Source organism: Micropterus dolomieu, linkage group LG23 (genome assembly GCF_021292245.1).
Source record: "Micropterus dolomieu isolate WLL.071019.BEF.003 ecotype Adirondacks linkage group LG23, ASM2129224v1, whole genome shotgun sequence".
NCBI classification, from domain to species: Eukaryota; Metazoa; Chordata; class Actinopteri; order Centrarchiformes; family Centrarchidae; genus Micropterus; species Micropterus dolomieu.
This window is the reverse complement of record NC_060172.1, coordinates 28,417,214-28,433,424: the sequence shown is the minus strand read 5'-3', so window position 1 is coordinate 28,433,424 and position 16,211 is coordinate 28,417,214. Positions and strand designations below refer to the sequence as shown.

General features: G+C 41.4%; 1 protein-coding gene across 3 annotated transcripts in view; it reads left to right on the top strand.

The window, feature by feature from the left end:
* LOC123963926 (transmembrane protein 211) overlaps nt 1-16,211 on the top strand; it is a 98,388-nt gene that overhangs the window by 12,029 nt on the left and 70,148 nt on the right. For all 3 annotated transcript variants that reach the window (XM_046041041.1, XM_046041044.1, XM_046041043.1), the window contains exon 2: nt 15,368-15,506. In XM_046041041.1, coding sequence (XP_045896997.1) covers nt 15,368-15,506 — 139 coding nt within the window. The remainder of the gene's footprint in view (nt 1-15,367; nt 15,507-16,211) is intronic.

Below are 16,211 nucleotides of genomic sequence, written 5' to 3'. Positions count from 1 at the left end.
GAAATAAAGGCAACTTGAGTAGAGAGTCAACCCATGATCAGCACTCATATCACTGGCTGCATGCTGATTATGTGATTGCAGTTATATGAGGCAGGTGTGCATTAGTGTTAGACAACTCTTACTTGACGGACACCGGGGATGAGTTCAGCGCCGACAAAACGTTTATTTCAATGGAAAAGGTGGTGCCTGGAGTATGCATTCACAACATTACGCCTTGAACTTTGACCCTCTTGCTGCACTTTCTGGTGGTTCAATATAGCCAGAAAACCATGTTTGCTTGCATACTGCAAATTCGACCGGATGCAGTAGGACATCCTGGTATTTTTGGCATACTGTATTGGACATACTTTGTAGTGAATACATTGTTTTCTGGCATAGTAAATAGTATAGTATGGGTACTGGAACACACCCATGGTTGTAAGTCTCCTTTTAAGTGTTGTTGTTGAGTTGTACCTACTGTTTTATTGGTTTGCATTGTGCTCCACAGTGTTTCCACTGCCACAATTCCATTACTGTTAAACAATTAAGTAAAACCGGTCAGCACCCTCCAGGGTTGGAAAAGGAAGCCAATGCGGAAGTTCCAAAAACCGCAGTTCCTTGAATGGCCACATGATACTATCTCCAAAAGTGAGTCAATCCCTATAGAACCCCATGTTAACATGCTCAACTTTAGAGCAGAAACATGATTACAGCCTGGTACGCTCTTCAGAAACCTTTGGGTGACGGAGACAACGTCCATGTTTTATACAGTCTATGATCTTAACAGCTGAATGTGGTACTGTGAGTGTTGTTGGGGTTAGGGTTAGGGTTGATGAGGTTCTCCTAAATGGGTGTACAAGAGACTTTGAAATGATAATCATAAGCTGGCTGCAACTAATAATTCTCCTGTGTATTTAACGTAACGCGTTAAATAGTGAGCTTTGGAGGTGCTGATTGGCAAATTTTGTTACCTTTGGAAAAAAAATGTAATTGTGATAATTACATTTACAGATTATATTGTTTTTTTTTTTTAAATAAACTGCATGTTCTCATTTAAAATCCTAATCCCATCAACATGTTTTCATCATAATGTATCTGAAAATGAGTTCATACATGGGGATCACCCTAAAACGACTCTCTTTTGCAAGTTTGGGCTTAAGGCGTGTGGCTTTGACAACAATAAATTGGACTGAAGAATCCAGAAGCATGTCACCAGCCTTCTAATCTTAATGTATCTAAGTCATTCACAGACAAAGAACACGGCTGCAAGCAGTACTTTGATAGAAGTCCCAATTCTGTACAAATGCTGCATACGATTTACAGTACAGAAATCACAAGTGACAGTTTCCATGTGTTTTTCAAGTAAGATATTTTCCTTTTCCCCTCAAGTCGTGGCAGATTGAGTACGCGGGCTGATGCTTTATTATTAGATTTGAGTCACACGTTTTGTTTAGCTACAAACAGGACTAAGTGAGCGTCAGCGTGGATAAACAGCTTCTCGGTGGATAAGACGTCTGCAGATGGAGCCTTACTGTACGTGGGCTGCAGTGTTATTATGCCAACGTGAGAGAGTACAGTATTTCTTTTGCACTTTGAAAAGGGAAAGTGCTCCTCCTTCCCTCTACCTCATATCTTCTCTACACTTCTCTCACACTCCCCCGTCCTCTCATCTGGTTCTCTCCCCTCAACTCTCTCTCTCTCTCCTCCAGTGATGTGGTTTTTGATGAAAAAAGATCAACCATAATTTCTGGATTGGGCCTCTTTGTGCACCAATTACTCTCTGCTGTTTGTTGGGATGCCAAACATGCGTTCATTCTAATGAGCAAATGTGCTGATTAACAGTTATCGCCTCCATTTTTTCTCACTATATTTATTCATTTCATTCCAAATTTTAACAGTATGCTTTTCATCCATTGCTTATTAGTGTCTGCTTTCAATGCCAAGAGACAAAACAAGACAAATTCCACGTCTGGTGTCTTTTAAAAAAGACTCAGGGGAGAAGGAGTGGAGGGGGGAGGACAGGAGGTTGCACACAAAAGTATCAGTTGCGCTATAATTCAATTACAGCATCATTTGAGAGAGAAGAGAAAGGAGAAACTTTGCCTGGGGTTGCTCTCTTTTTGCTACCCATCAGCCCCCACCACCAGCAGCCTATTATAAGAGTTGAATATAAACCTCTGGCCTGGCTCTGAGGATGTCATCATTAAATCAGGCTGTGAGGGACCCCATACATTTCAAACCAGCTACTTGATCCTTCTATCTGATCTGATATGCTTTTGTGATCTATTATGAACGAGAGCAGTCTGGAGAAGAAGCAATAGGCGGTGTTAAGAAGTTTAACTTTTTTCCCCCCTGCCCGCACCTCAACCTGTATACCCCCTCCATCCCTCCCCTCCTTTCCAAGACATCAACTGCCATTTAATTGAGAGAAGAGAGAGCTAAAGATAAAAGGAGTAGCAGGAGGAAAGGCTTTTGTGTTGCTGCTTGCTATTTGGATGCTTTACCCCCCCCCAGGAGGAAGGTATAAAGATGATAAGGTATAAGGCTGCTGCTCTGATCTCTACACTGCACAGTAGGAAAGTAGTAGGAATCAAACATGTAGTGCTGCAATGTGTGTGTGTGGGCAGGTGGTGCTCAGCACTGCCAGATGGACACTTGATCCCTTGTCAATACAACTCTTGATTAACCTATGAAGGGAAGTCATTGTATAAGCCCTCCCCATCGTCCGTGAATTAAGTCTTTTAAAGTGTCTTCAGCTTTTGATTTTTGTGATGCTTTTTTTTTATCTGAATCAATGGGAATGCAGGGCTGCTGTGCTTCATGTAGTTTTCAAAGGGAGGTATTTTTCTCAGAGCAGTGTGCCTAAAATAGCCGCTTTTCTCTGTGTCCTGTAGCCCTCCATAACAGTTTCTTACATATGAGTCATTGTCTGTGCTGCTCCACCTGAGGGTTTCATAAAGATGATTCTCCTTTGGGATGATACCAGCATGCATCTATTTCCTCTTCCTGCACCTCAGCTGATGTGAAACTAGACCTGTGGTTTATGTCTTTCTCCAGCAGTTCTGGGACCAGAGCCTCATTGAAGTTTTTTGGCAGGTTGGCAGGTACCTGAGGCAGTTTATTTTCATACAACTTCTATTCATAGATAGAAATAAATCTTTTTCTGAAAGTCTTTTTGAAAATGGATAACATGATAGAGCATAATGGCTTTTACTCTGCAAAAAGCTCCAGTAATTTTTCTCTGGAGTAATCTTTCGTCTCATTTTCGCTTTTGCTGGTGTAGAAACATTTAGGCTTGAACGTGACTAACGAGCAGCCCATCACATAATGTTGCAGCATGTCCTTCCGACCACTGCATTATTATTATCGGCTGCACAGTTCGTTTAGTTAAAAGCTGAGAAGGTATGAACCAAACTTTTGTGAGCCCCATGGGGAAATTGCAGCGTTGCAAAAGCTAAATCTATGTTTAAAAAAATCACCATAGCAACAAATTGAGTCCACTTCAGAACTTCCAGAACAAGAGGAAATGCTAAAGAGTAAAACTCTGCTAAGAAATTAGTCTGCACACATGTCCTGAATGAGATGTGTAGCCATCAGCTGTCATCATTCAGACTGACATACAGCCGGAATATGAGCCTTTTTATAGGAGACGTTGCACTGGCTGCTGTGAGTGTGAACACAGTTAGTGAATAGTTCATAGTGACAGGTCATAGTGCTGCTTTGGCTCATTGATCAACAATAATTTAGATTTATTCATCAGCCCACATCCCAAGAATGAAGTCCCTTTGGTCTCCAGGTGGTGCAGCAGGTGGCAGGCAGTGGCCTGGCAGGGAGGCAGCTGCCTACAGCTCTGGACTAACTGAAACCAGGCCAGCTACACTGAGAGTGTGGTGAGAGGGGAGTGAGGGAAAAAAAAGTCAGGGGATGCATTTTATAATTGTTTTCTCCTGAAAACAGGTACAAAGAAGTTTTGGCAGGTGGAAGTGTGATTGCTGAAGTGCCCCACTACCCCATGTTCTAAACAACAATAAAAGCATTCCTAATTTCTCCATGACTCTAGGCATACACATATTGTCTGTTAGCAAGTTATGTAACATTACTGACATGTCCTTCTTTCGGCTGGAAATATAATTTAAGCTACGCTATAATGTTATGCAACTTGCTAACACACAATGTGTGTTACATGTGTGTGCATAGAGAAATTAAAACTGAAAAACTCAAATGGAAGAAAACTGGTCCTATTTACAACAACTAACCAAAATGATTCACCAGAATATTTTTCCACACTTGCCTCTGAGGGCTTCCTTAGGAGTCAGATTTCATACAATATAAAATATTGGTCTAGTGGGACGGCTTAGATAAGATCATCAGTGCAGCAAACTGCATTTTCCAGAGTAACAGCAATAGAGATTTCTGCAAAACCGTACATCTTCTGTGTTACAGGGTTGTTTCATTGTTGTCTTTTTTCACTGACCCAACAAGGCGCATTACCTGCAGCAGCTGACTGATTGTGAGAAGTTATTAGTGACTTAGGAGACCCATCTTAGTAGTTAGTAGTAGTACAAATTACTAAGAAAATGTGTATTCAGTCAATTACATTGAACCAAATTATATGGAATGAAACAATGACTTTTAGGGCCCTTTCAGGGGCCCTCGAGGCAGTTGCCTGGTTACCAAAAAAGACTATGGTTGGTAATTACAGTACACTAGACAGAAGTTGGAGTAAGAACAGAAATGACAGGTTGCGGTGGCATTCCTGCAGCCTCTGGTGACTCTGAACCAACTTCCCGCCCTGAACTGTGATGCAAATCAAACATCTCTGCACATCACATACAGTACATCCCTCACAAAGTGCAGTATGAAGGAGTGTGTGTGTGTTTCCCTTACTCTGGTCTGTTTCAGGGTTGCTTCCTTTCTTGCAGCGGCTCATATGTGGCATTTCTATTCCTGTTCATTTAACTGTGTGTGTGTGTGTGTATGTGTGTATGTGTGTGTGCGAAAGCGATGCTTTTGAATGTGGGAGAGATTCTCTATGTGTTTTCATTTAACATGACACCGAAGACTCAACACCACATTAAAGCATTGCTTTGCAGCAGGGAGCGTCCTGTGTGGGTCCCTGGAAGAAAACACTGGATGCCTGATGACAATGAGGGGCTTTCTAGATTCTTATTGGGAAAAGATTTAAGATAGTGACACTGGTACTGGAGTAGTGGAACATATAAACATGTAAATGTGACAATTCATGGCCCAAACAGAATGGAAGCTTGTTTTAGAGGTATTTTAGACCGCAGCAAAATTATTTAAACTGTTCCAGGAATGCGCACACTTATGTGACATTAGACAGAACAAGCATCAGGATTAAAGTCAAATGAGGACAAAAATGCTTCAGGAAGTCCGCCCATATAGTGAGATTAATGAAAAAGTAGGCTTTTTCAGACATTGGTTAAAAAAATGTGCTGAAATGCAAAAATCAGTCCCTTAGAACATAGGCTTTGAATTATTTAAGTATTACATTTTTAAATTATTCATTTTAGTGTCATTACTTTGATAAAAATTCTTCACATCTCCCACTACATAATGACATTAAAGTTGGCACTTGACCTTATGTACCTCACCATTATATAATTTAAGAAAGTTGGAGTTTTCCCATCTGACTCAAAAGTTTTGTGAAGTTGCAGCAGAGCTGCGTCAGAGCAGTTTGCGAGTAAACAAATGCTAACCAAACGACCAACTCCATGTGAGAAAAGAAACTGAGAGGCACAGCCAAAAAAACTGACTCCTGGGTTTTATGATGGCTTGTAAAGGCTTGACAATGTGCACAAAAAACCTTTCCATCAGACATCACAATGGTGTGACAAATTCATGAAATGGCAGAAGACATGGAGCTGAAATTAGCAGTGGGATTTTCCATTCTGAAGTTCGAGACCATGGCAGCTATTAGTGTTACTGCTGGTGTTAGTTGGCCTATGTAACGTTGTGAAGAGTGTGAAGGAATGTGTGGGGAGTGTCTTTCTAGCATACCACTGCGAGGGTACATGGTATGGTCACCAACATGTCTTGTTCTGTTTGGAAAAACAATAACAAGAGGCAGGCTTCATGCAGACTGTCTTAGCGCTCTTAAAGAATAACCAGAGCCGGTCGGCAGCTCAGCACACTTGTGGTCCATAATATTTTGGTTTAATTGGTGAAGGCTCTAAAATCACACAAGTCCCTTTATTCATGTCTTGTTTGTCTTTCCATTTTTAGTCTACTCTCAGCTATACTTATTTTTCAGCCATCTGACATGTGATCATACAAGCAAGACAAAATAAAGATTAATTGATTCATACCAGTTCTGTAATCCAGGCCTCTTAGTTGCCTACTGAGGGCCTTTCCTTTACTCTGGTGACTCTCTTTACAGCCATGTGAAGGCTGCAGTTATCTGTTTCACCTGCAGTCAGGTTGTTGTTGACATTATTAATTTAAGGAATAAATTTATATTCATGCAAAAAACTAGAATGTGGTATTTAACTGCAGATGGTTATTGTGTGGATCATTGTGATGACGTAAAGTAAATCACAAACCATTACACACAGAACAGATCAGTGACAGTTAGATCTTCAACGTGAAACATAAATTCATCTTAAAAATAGTTGTATGCATATTTATATATATATTCCAGAGGTGGGCAAGTTAACGCGTTATTATCGCATTAACGCTTTAAATAATTATCTCACGTTAACGCAATTTTTAATATTAGGCTATTATTTTGAAAGTCTGTTGCTCACTGGCTCTGAATACACATAGGCCTACAGTCAAATCATGGGTCACAGGAGGGGCGGGATGTTGATCAGCCTGCAAATCACCCACCCAAGCAAGCAGTGGAGGGAGGCTTTGGCAGACACCGCTGGATGCAGCGTGTGGGAGAAGTAGATAAACAAAAACAAGACAAGCGATCAAGTGCCATAGCGAAGTGGATAGCTACACATTGCATGCTGATTATTAGTATTGGGGAAGATGTCGTTCTGAGGAATCAAATCACAACATAGTCGCTTGGCCCTGCGGGGTTGCTCTGCTCTCCTCAGGTGAACAGACAGGGAGACAAGCACGCAACTGTCGTGAGTAAACGGCAGGCGCTCTATGGATAGTAACCATGGCAACGGCTTCTGTGTGCTACACAGCTGTAGTCTATTTAACTTAAATTAAAATTATAGGCTACATAACTTCACCTGATAGGCCGTCATCTAGTGTAGCGGGAATGTTCTGCCATGCGAACGCCTTCCTGCTGATGTCCTATTTAGTAAACAGCAATAGATTCTGGAGACTCACAGACAGCGAGGATCAGTCTCTCTTCCAATGATTTGTGCTGTGCGTCACGTACAAAAAGTTCAGCCACTTCACCTCACTCTAACAGGAACACTTGCTACTGAGACTGTTTATGCTGCTCCCTGATATATGAAAAATGTTTCTGCTGATACCTGTTCAGAAAAAAAACAAGACACAGATTTATATATGTTAACCTGTTGCTCAGAAGGTGCCTGTTATGATGTTATGATTGTGGCTCTGGACTCTGATGGTAACTTGTTTTAACAAGCTAGATAAAAGGTAATTCCCTGCCAGTGGCAAATAGCTTTGGTTTAATATTTGATTTGATTACATTAATGTTTAAGTTGAGATTTACAACAAATATTTTAACACTACTGTGTAAAGAGAGGATTGCTGGTAAAAAGCACCTTATTTGTGTTAAAAAAAAAAATTTGCAAACCACATGTTATTGCACTTGTAGGTACATAGCAGTACATTTAAATTAAAAGTGCGCAATACACTATTCAATTTTGCACATAACAATGTGTTTAACCGCGGTTAATTGCAGAAAAAAATGTGATTAATCGCGAATAAATTTTAATCGTTGCCCAGCACCAATATATTCACATTTTAACTTTAAGTTTTCTCTTCTATTTAACAGGGATGAAAGTAGTGTATGTGCTTGGCCATGATTGTCACAGCCTCTAACACGCCCACCTGTAATGTATGATAATGTATTCTTTCTGGTCCCACCATGTATTCAAGGCGACATTACCTAAAATGTCAGCCCCTGACACACTGCGCAGAGTGCACTTGACTTTGATCTGTGCTTGTTACAACCTGGAACTGATTTTAATTGTTCTGGCCATCCTTCCCATCACTGAGTCAATCATTGATATCTGAAGAGCCCCACAACTGAACTGTGTTTACACTGTTATCAACATTGCTCATACTGTGAATCCAAAAGTATCTAATAATATTCCAGCCTTCTCGCAGTGACCAACAAGTGTTCTTTTCTACGCCTGATAATACATCGTAACATCATACTCTGTGTGGGATTTTATAATATTGTGTCACAATCCTTATGCCTTTACAACTGACAGTAATAGAAATATCCTCTCAGAACATACATGTCATTGCATGTATGACTCTATATGTGCATCCCCGTGTGTGTGCTAGTGCTCCCATGTCCTCCTAAGTGCTGCTGAATGTCACATCCTATCTGCAGCCTGTCCCTGAGGCACAAATGGACACTCCATCCACTTGTCAGGTGATTAATCTCCGCTACCCTCTCTCCCTCATCTCCTCTCCATCTCGTATTCACTCTGTACACACAGCTTCGTCAGCCATTCAGAGGGCTGTCACCAACGCACATACACACACTTATCCTCACTACACTCACTCTCCCAGTCTTCTCCCAGTGAAGATCAATGAGGAAGATGCATTATTCAGCACATTAATTTAAGGGGGGGGGGGCTTTTTTGTATTAGTGCTCTGGCAGGTTTATTATGATTCCTCTGAAAGATGATGAAGTTGCACGTCAAGCAAAGGGAGAAAAAGTACAGGGGAAGGGAAACAGTTTACAGAAAGAGGTCTGGACAGGCGATATCTCAGCTGATTCCCTGTGTCAGAACATGTCAAGGCTGATTCTTTACTGTGACCGCTGTGCTCTCTCGCTGCTGAATGCTGATTAGTGATGGGAGGACTGAGCTTACAGAGGATGAGGCAGCAGTTGTGTGTGGATGGCATACCTGTGCACATTCACAATGTACACCGAGGCGTGCACACACACACCGTTCAGCAATATGGTGCGCTCGTCTGCTTATCGGTGGGTCTGCAGTGCTTGCGTTTCACCTCTTGTCCTCCATAAAGGGGCGGCATTGGATGGTAAAGTGGTGGGGTTATTTCTGTCAAGGGCCCACACTGAGCATCAACTGTCTCCCTTCCCCGGCACTTCTGAAGAGCAGAGACCCTCCATTTTCCACAACCCTGCGCTGAAACATTTAACCATTCAGTCTGGGGTTTGTAAAGGCAAAGTGCGTTTAATGAGACACGACTTGCCATCTCCATCTTGTAACTCCCGATTGAGGAGACAATGAAATTTAATTGGCCCGTACTGTGTAATCCTCGACTTCCTTAATGTAATTGGAAATCAAAGAGTCCCCTTCAGACTGTCCCTTTATTACTCAAAGCAGCTGGGTGGAGGTTTTTTGTATCGATGCAGTTATTGGTTTCCAACAGGCTCAGGATGTGGACCATTTATTGTGGGAATCCAATAAAGTTTCTTTATGATGGAGCCAGGTAGTCTTGTGGTAGACATGTGTATCAGTGCCTGTAGCCCGTCTATTTATCAGCATCGTAACACTTGTCTGGATATTTTAGCGTCTGCTCCAGGTCGTTTACTAGTATTGTGGGATTAAATGGTGCTCGTGGGTCAACTTCGCTAGGTATGTCTGTGTCAGTGTTGGCTGGTGATGTAAATGTTGGGTCCTTGTGCCTCAGCAAACCTTAAGTCACAATATCCTGAGATGATTAGCTTCCAAATCAGGTTTTCAGACTGCAGCAAAGTGACAGACTAAGAGATTAAGATAAGTCTGCCTGTCTCATTCTGTCTTCTGCCAAATGAAAACTTTTATTTCTTCCCTCCACAGTGTTCCACTCTTTCAACCCCCTGCTTTCCTCTCCAGCTCCAGCTGTTTCAGTGGCTCGAGCAGTTATTAACACATAATTACAATCTATTTAGGAAGCATCACTGAGAGGACCAGTGCTGTTAGCAGCTCATTTTCTACTAAATTAACTTGTGCTCAGAGCAACGCAAGTACATTCGAGGAAAACGGCTTCCAAATAGTTTCTGTATTGTCTGTAAGTAAAAGTGGTGATGATTATGAGTTTGTTTCATCAGAACAGACACAGTGTTGGGAGATGATTAATTGGGGAACCATTCATTGAAATGTTGCTTGTTTTCTGTAAAAATAGCTGTGTAGCGGTCTGGTAGCCTTTATTAGTCTCTCGGGCTGTGTTTAAATCGCACACAGAAAATGTCATGTGTACACTCTATTAGTGCTCGCAGATAATTAAGTGACTGAAAAATGGGACACAATATACAAAAAGCAGCTGGATTTAAAGCTTACAAATGGAAATATTTAGATTTACAACCATTTATAGCAATTCATTTATCACAAACAGTAATTTTTATGTAAATATTATTATTGGCCTGACTACAACAGGATGTGTCTTTTATTGTTTAGTTAGAGTATACCGTTTACCTGAAATATGACTGCCACCCACCCCCCACCCGAAAACTCCACTCCACTCCACTCACACAGTGAATTGAGACCAGCAGGGTGGGAGGTAGGCTGCACACTGAGCCCGCGAGGCACACCAACATCAAGCAATAGAGTGAAAGGAGACGTTCCTATGCATACATGAATATCATTCCAGTGGGAGAAGAGGCAGAACAAAGACAACTGAAGTAAATGACTTTTCTGGATCTCCAAGTGTGCTGCTGCGTCTTCTTTCCAGGTTCCAAACAATAGCAGGAGTAGGCCTACCAGAGATTGTCTTACTGACAACACATTATTTTCTTTACTTGTGTCCCTGTTGTTATTGTATATGTATATTAAAGCGGCTATAATCAATAATTTTTATATTAACCTGTTGGAAACTGTCACCTTTTTTCAGGAAAAAGCCTATAATAACATACCTAAAATTAATCAGGAATAACTCTTAGATACATAATTCTGGTCTCCTTTGAAAGGTCAGAAGTTACCATTATAGACTAAATGAAGATGCAATAAACAAAAATATGATATTTTCATTCTCGTCTGGTAAAAAATATATGCAATAAACCATCAAATCATCATCAGATTGTTTATAATGCAACTGAATATCTTTTAATACACCTGGAATGCAATTGTAACTGTAAATTTGATGAAAATAAACTAAAATACAACAGTTATGATACTTTTTTTTTTTTAAATATACCAGGCAAATAAAAACATACCAGGCGAATGTCCATATTTTGGTTGTCTATGTAGCTACTACGGGCCGGCTACCAGACCACGAAAAAGAGTGTGCGTTCCAAAGGGGCGCTTCTCTGTCTCGGCGAGAGAATGCAGCCACAGCTCCCAGGTATTGCGCAATAATCAAGATGGCACCCAGTGATATTTTTAGTAACAAATCAGCTGATTTTTGGACTGAAAATGGCGAAAATGGCAAACGTAGCAAACGTCAGCGGTTGTAATTGTATATGTATATTGGTGCGGTGGTAATTTTGGTGATTTGAGTGATGTGAGCTTTACAGCTGATCTCAGGGGGAGATTTTTTGGTTTGAGAGGTTGGACATGAGGATATGTTGTGATTAGAGATAACTGGATGCTTATAACTGCAGCCATGTACAGTGATTACAGCGCGATTTATGTTGTAAAATAAGCTTATTTAGATGCTTGGTGTTTAATGTGTGTTTGGTGTGAATATAAATGGTTGCTTTGAGCTCTAGCTGAGCCACCTAGTTTCACAGAGGTGTGTAGCATGGATAGGGTGATGAAATACTAGTTTCAGACATGAATTTCCCATTCGCTTTCGGTTAACAATGGATCACATGACTGCTTGTATGCGAAAGGGGTCTTTCATACTGGTCAACCCCAATAATTCACAAACAAATCTCCAGTTCTTCTCAGCTCTATGGAGTCTAAGAGCCCTGCACACTGACCCTGTACCTGTCACTGTTTCGGGGTTCCATTGTCCTTCTCCTCCTGCTTCTCCTGTTCCTCCTCCTCTTCCTTCTTCCTTCAACTGTTGTTTATAATATACATAAATGTGTAATTTAGCCTATATGCCTATACATACAATGCATATATAAATAGTTTCAGTATACAATAAATGCATTACTTATCAGTGGCTGTGCTGGGTCCTGCCTCAGCATCGTCTGCCACAGCACCTTGCCACCAAGGAAGAGGTCGGTTAATTTAGCACATTTAGCTGCCTCTTGTACCAACATTTTTTTCTTCTAAATTCTTATTTATTCCACACCACCCTTTTTTTCTTTTCAACATATTTATCTGCTCTTTTTTTTTGCTTGTCTCACAACCCTGGGCTGAGTTTAGCCCTGACAACATAGGCGAGTTCAGCGCTGACAAAACGTAGCAAAATGTTTTTTTCAACAGAAACGGTGGTGCCTCAAACACCCTGTTGTGTATGCAAGTGCACTGCATTTTCTTGCCTTTTTTACGATGTTGTGTTTATAAACTTGTCGCAGCTGATTGGGTAACACCTGAAACACGCCCTCCAAACAGGAGAAAACATACCTCGAAGCCCGTTGCGTCACGGTGTTCTTACTTATAGAATCCCTTCTGTAAGTAAGAACAACAAGGCTGAGCTGTTTGAAGCTCAGGTGGAACGCAGTGGCAGTGGCATTAAGCTGTGACACAGCTTTGTACCATCAATCACATTTATATTCTACTATCTTTGCAATTGTTTCCAACATTGTTCTGCCAGTCAACATTTGTATCCATCGTCACCCGCTTATCCTGCGTAAAGGGTTGCGGAGGGCTGGAGCCAATCCCAGCTGACATCGGGCGAAAGGGGGTTATTTTTCATACAGGTCGCCAGTCCATCGCAGGGCCACACAGGTCGCCAGTCCATCGCAGGGCCACACACAGGACAAGGACAATTTTAGAGATACCAATTAACCTAGCCTGCATGTCTTTGGATGGTGGGAAGAAGCCAGGGCAACCGGGGTGAACCCACAACCTTCTTGCTGTGAGGCAACCGCTGCACGAAAGGCCAGGGCAACCGGGGTTTGAACCCACAACCTTCTTGCTGTGAGGCAACCGCTGCACCACCGTGCCACCCAACATTTGTATCATGTATCTTTATTCATCTGACGTCGAGTTGACCTGAGAACAGTTTGTCATACAGCCTATAAGTGAAACAGTCTGGATGTTTACACTCTGGATTCAGCTGTGGCCACGGTACACAGCTGACTCCACGCTGTGTTCGGAATGTTCCCGAAATTCCCAATGGCCAATGCACCTCTGCGTTCAGACAAAGGTGGGAATGTAAGCAGGGATACATCTTCCAGGTGTATCCACCTATGTATTATGCCACTGGTACCCAAAACTGCATTACTTTTTTCACTTTGAGTGGACAAATATGTCTCTACTTCCTTTATGAGAATGTATTTCTTCCCTTAAAAAACAGCAATAAGATGTCTACTAATTCTCATAAACTTTACATTTATCATTTCCACCTCATGTCTCCTGCCAATTCTTTCCCCTCTTCTATAGCCCAAAATCACAAACTTGTCTCAAAGGGCTTTACAGTCTGCAAAGTATATGATACCCTTAGACCTATCCTTAGACCTAACATGTGTTGTGTGTACAGAGTAGGCAGAAATAACAATCTTAAAATGACACTATGGAGAATTTACTAGGTAAATAGTGACAAATATATGTGAAGAATATGTCTATGAAAAGTTTGTAGGTTTTAAGGGGAACAAGTACTAAATGGTAATTTCACCATGCTAACATGCTCTCAATAACATGCTGATGTTTAGCAGTTATGTTTACCATGAACAACTACTATCTTAAATTAGTGTGTTCGCATGCTAACATTTGCTATTTAATACTAAACACAAAGTACAGCTGATGGAAATGTCATTAGTTTTGCAGGCATTTGGTCATAAAGCAAAGTACCTGGATCACCAGCGTCAGTAGGATTCATCCTCTGGGGACCATGAGTATCTGTATAAAATTAAATTCCAGAATTTATCTGTGCGCTGTCTCCTGGTTTATATTAAAACTTCAATTAGTTTAGGTCCCAGCCGCCATTGCAAAGGAAAAAAATTGTGACCAGACTGTACTGCTAGAGGACTGAGAAATGATCACTGTGCTGAATGATGATGTTCGAGTCATAAATTAAATCAAATTAAACTTATAATCTTTCTTGAAATGATTTACAGTAAAATCACTTTCCCTAAGGAGTTGTTCTTATTGTGCACATGCTCTAACTTTGCTTCACTGCTATGGTCAAGGTGCCCTTGTGCAAGGCACTTAGCTCCCAGCAGCTTCCCAAGGAGCTGATGTGGACCACAGATGTGAATGAATGTAAATGTACTGTTTATGTGTGTGGAGGGTGTTTGTGAAGAAGAACACTCATGTTTAACAAACCTGGACAAATAAAGGTCAAAAGAATAATCATCATCATTACCACTAACATCACAGCACTTCAGTATTTCCCTGCTCCCCTCTCTGCCTTTCTGCCAAACACCCAGAACAAGCTAATTAAATCTTCTGTCAAGCATGGAAATCACTCCGCTTTCATCCTTCCTCCATTCACGTCAGTCACATCAGGGAGACGCATAATGACACGTGTTTTAGGGCTGTAATTCCCTCATGCATGTTAGACATTTCTCTCCGATCGCCCCGCTGGCATGCTAATCACTAATGTGGCACTGTTTTCTGATTGCGCTAGTGTGTTGGACTTGTCCAAGAAGGACACGTTTTAAAGGGAGAATGTGTAGCAGCTTTATTGAAGCGAGCGAGTTAGTTTAGGAGGTTATGCAGACATGCAAACAGATGAGCTAACTTCCTCACATCTGGGGATTTAAGTATGCTGGCTGCTTGGACAAATATACCAGTATGGATACATTTATACAGTAAAAGCTCATCAGAAGAGTTGTGAATGAATCTGTCATCCGTGTGTGCGTGTAATAGTGTGTCTTGACTCTGTTTTGTTCCTCTTGCTCGCAGTATGTGTGAGTGTGATTAAGCAGAGATGTAATGAATAGGGACACTGCCCTGTTGTTTGGCCATAGGGTGTAGTTTTCCAGCTGAGAGAGCCATTAACCTGTTTGGAGGATTGATTGTGAGATTACACAATCTGACCTGACCAAAACACAGACTTTGGGGAGTGTTTCTAAATATAGTAATGAATCAAAACTTTTTGACAGGAAGGTAACCATGTACACAGCCTTCCACTGAAGAAGAATTTGCTTCGGGCTGTGAATATGTGCGACTGTGTGAGTGTCAGGGTGGTGTTGGGTCTACTTTCAGTAAAAAAAAAAGGAGTTAAAATGAAATTGTTCTGTGTTTGTGTTCCTCAGACTAGTGCAGTGCTCTGTTCAGGAGGCTGTGCTCTGCTGGCCGTCAGCTCCCTGTTGGCCATCATCACCATCTTCCTGCCCAGTGGAGGATGTGAGAGGAGGATCTGCACCCTGGCCGCATACATGCAGATGGCTGCAGGTTGGTACAGATGTGAATACACACATAAAGACATCAGCACACTAATGCTATATGCAGACAGTGGTGGAGGACATCCTTCTCACAAATGGCTAAAAACAACAACAGATTTTTTTTTTTAAAAGATGAAAGTCCTGCACCTGTGTAAAATTCATAATTTCAGCATCTTGCATTCTCCCCAAGGCTCTCAAGTAGAAGATATCCTTCTTTATTTCTTATTTCACCGTTAAAGCCACTCTGCAACAAGCACTGATGGTGCTGCCTATTACCAGGACTGTAAAAAAAGAGCTCATCAGTCAAAAAAACAAAACAAAAGACACAACTCGACCGGACAGCTGCTGCTAGGCAACCAGAATGTGCGTGGCACTTGAAGTTGTGAACCGACAAAGGGAAGGCGAGGAAAGATTTAGAGTCTGCTGTAAAAAGACAATTACGCCTCCTTAACACAGGTCATTGGTTCAGGGCTACATGTGACTTATCAGGCTGCCGCTTTCGCTCACTCAAACAAACAAGTAGTCTTGTCAACGCTTGTGCTTTTAAAACCCATAATACAGCACGGCTCATGTCACTACTCAGTACCGGCCTTCACACTCTTGCCTTGTGCATCAGACCATTTTAATGACAGTTGGTACAAATGTTTTTCAGTTGATATATGAGAGGATATGGTTCCTGTGTGCTTTACTTACAGCAAAGTATTTTCATATATTG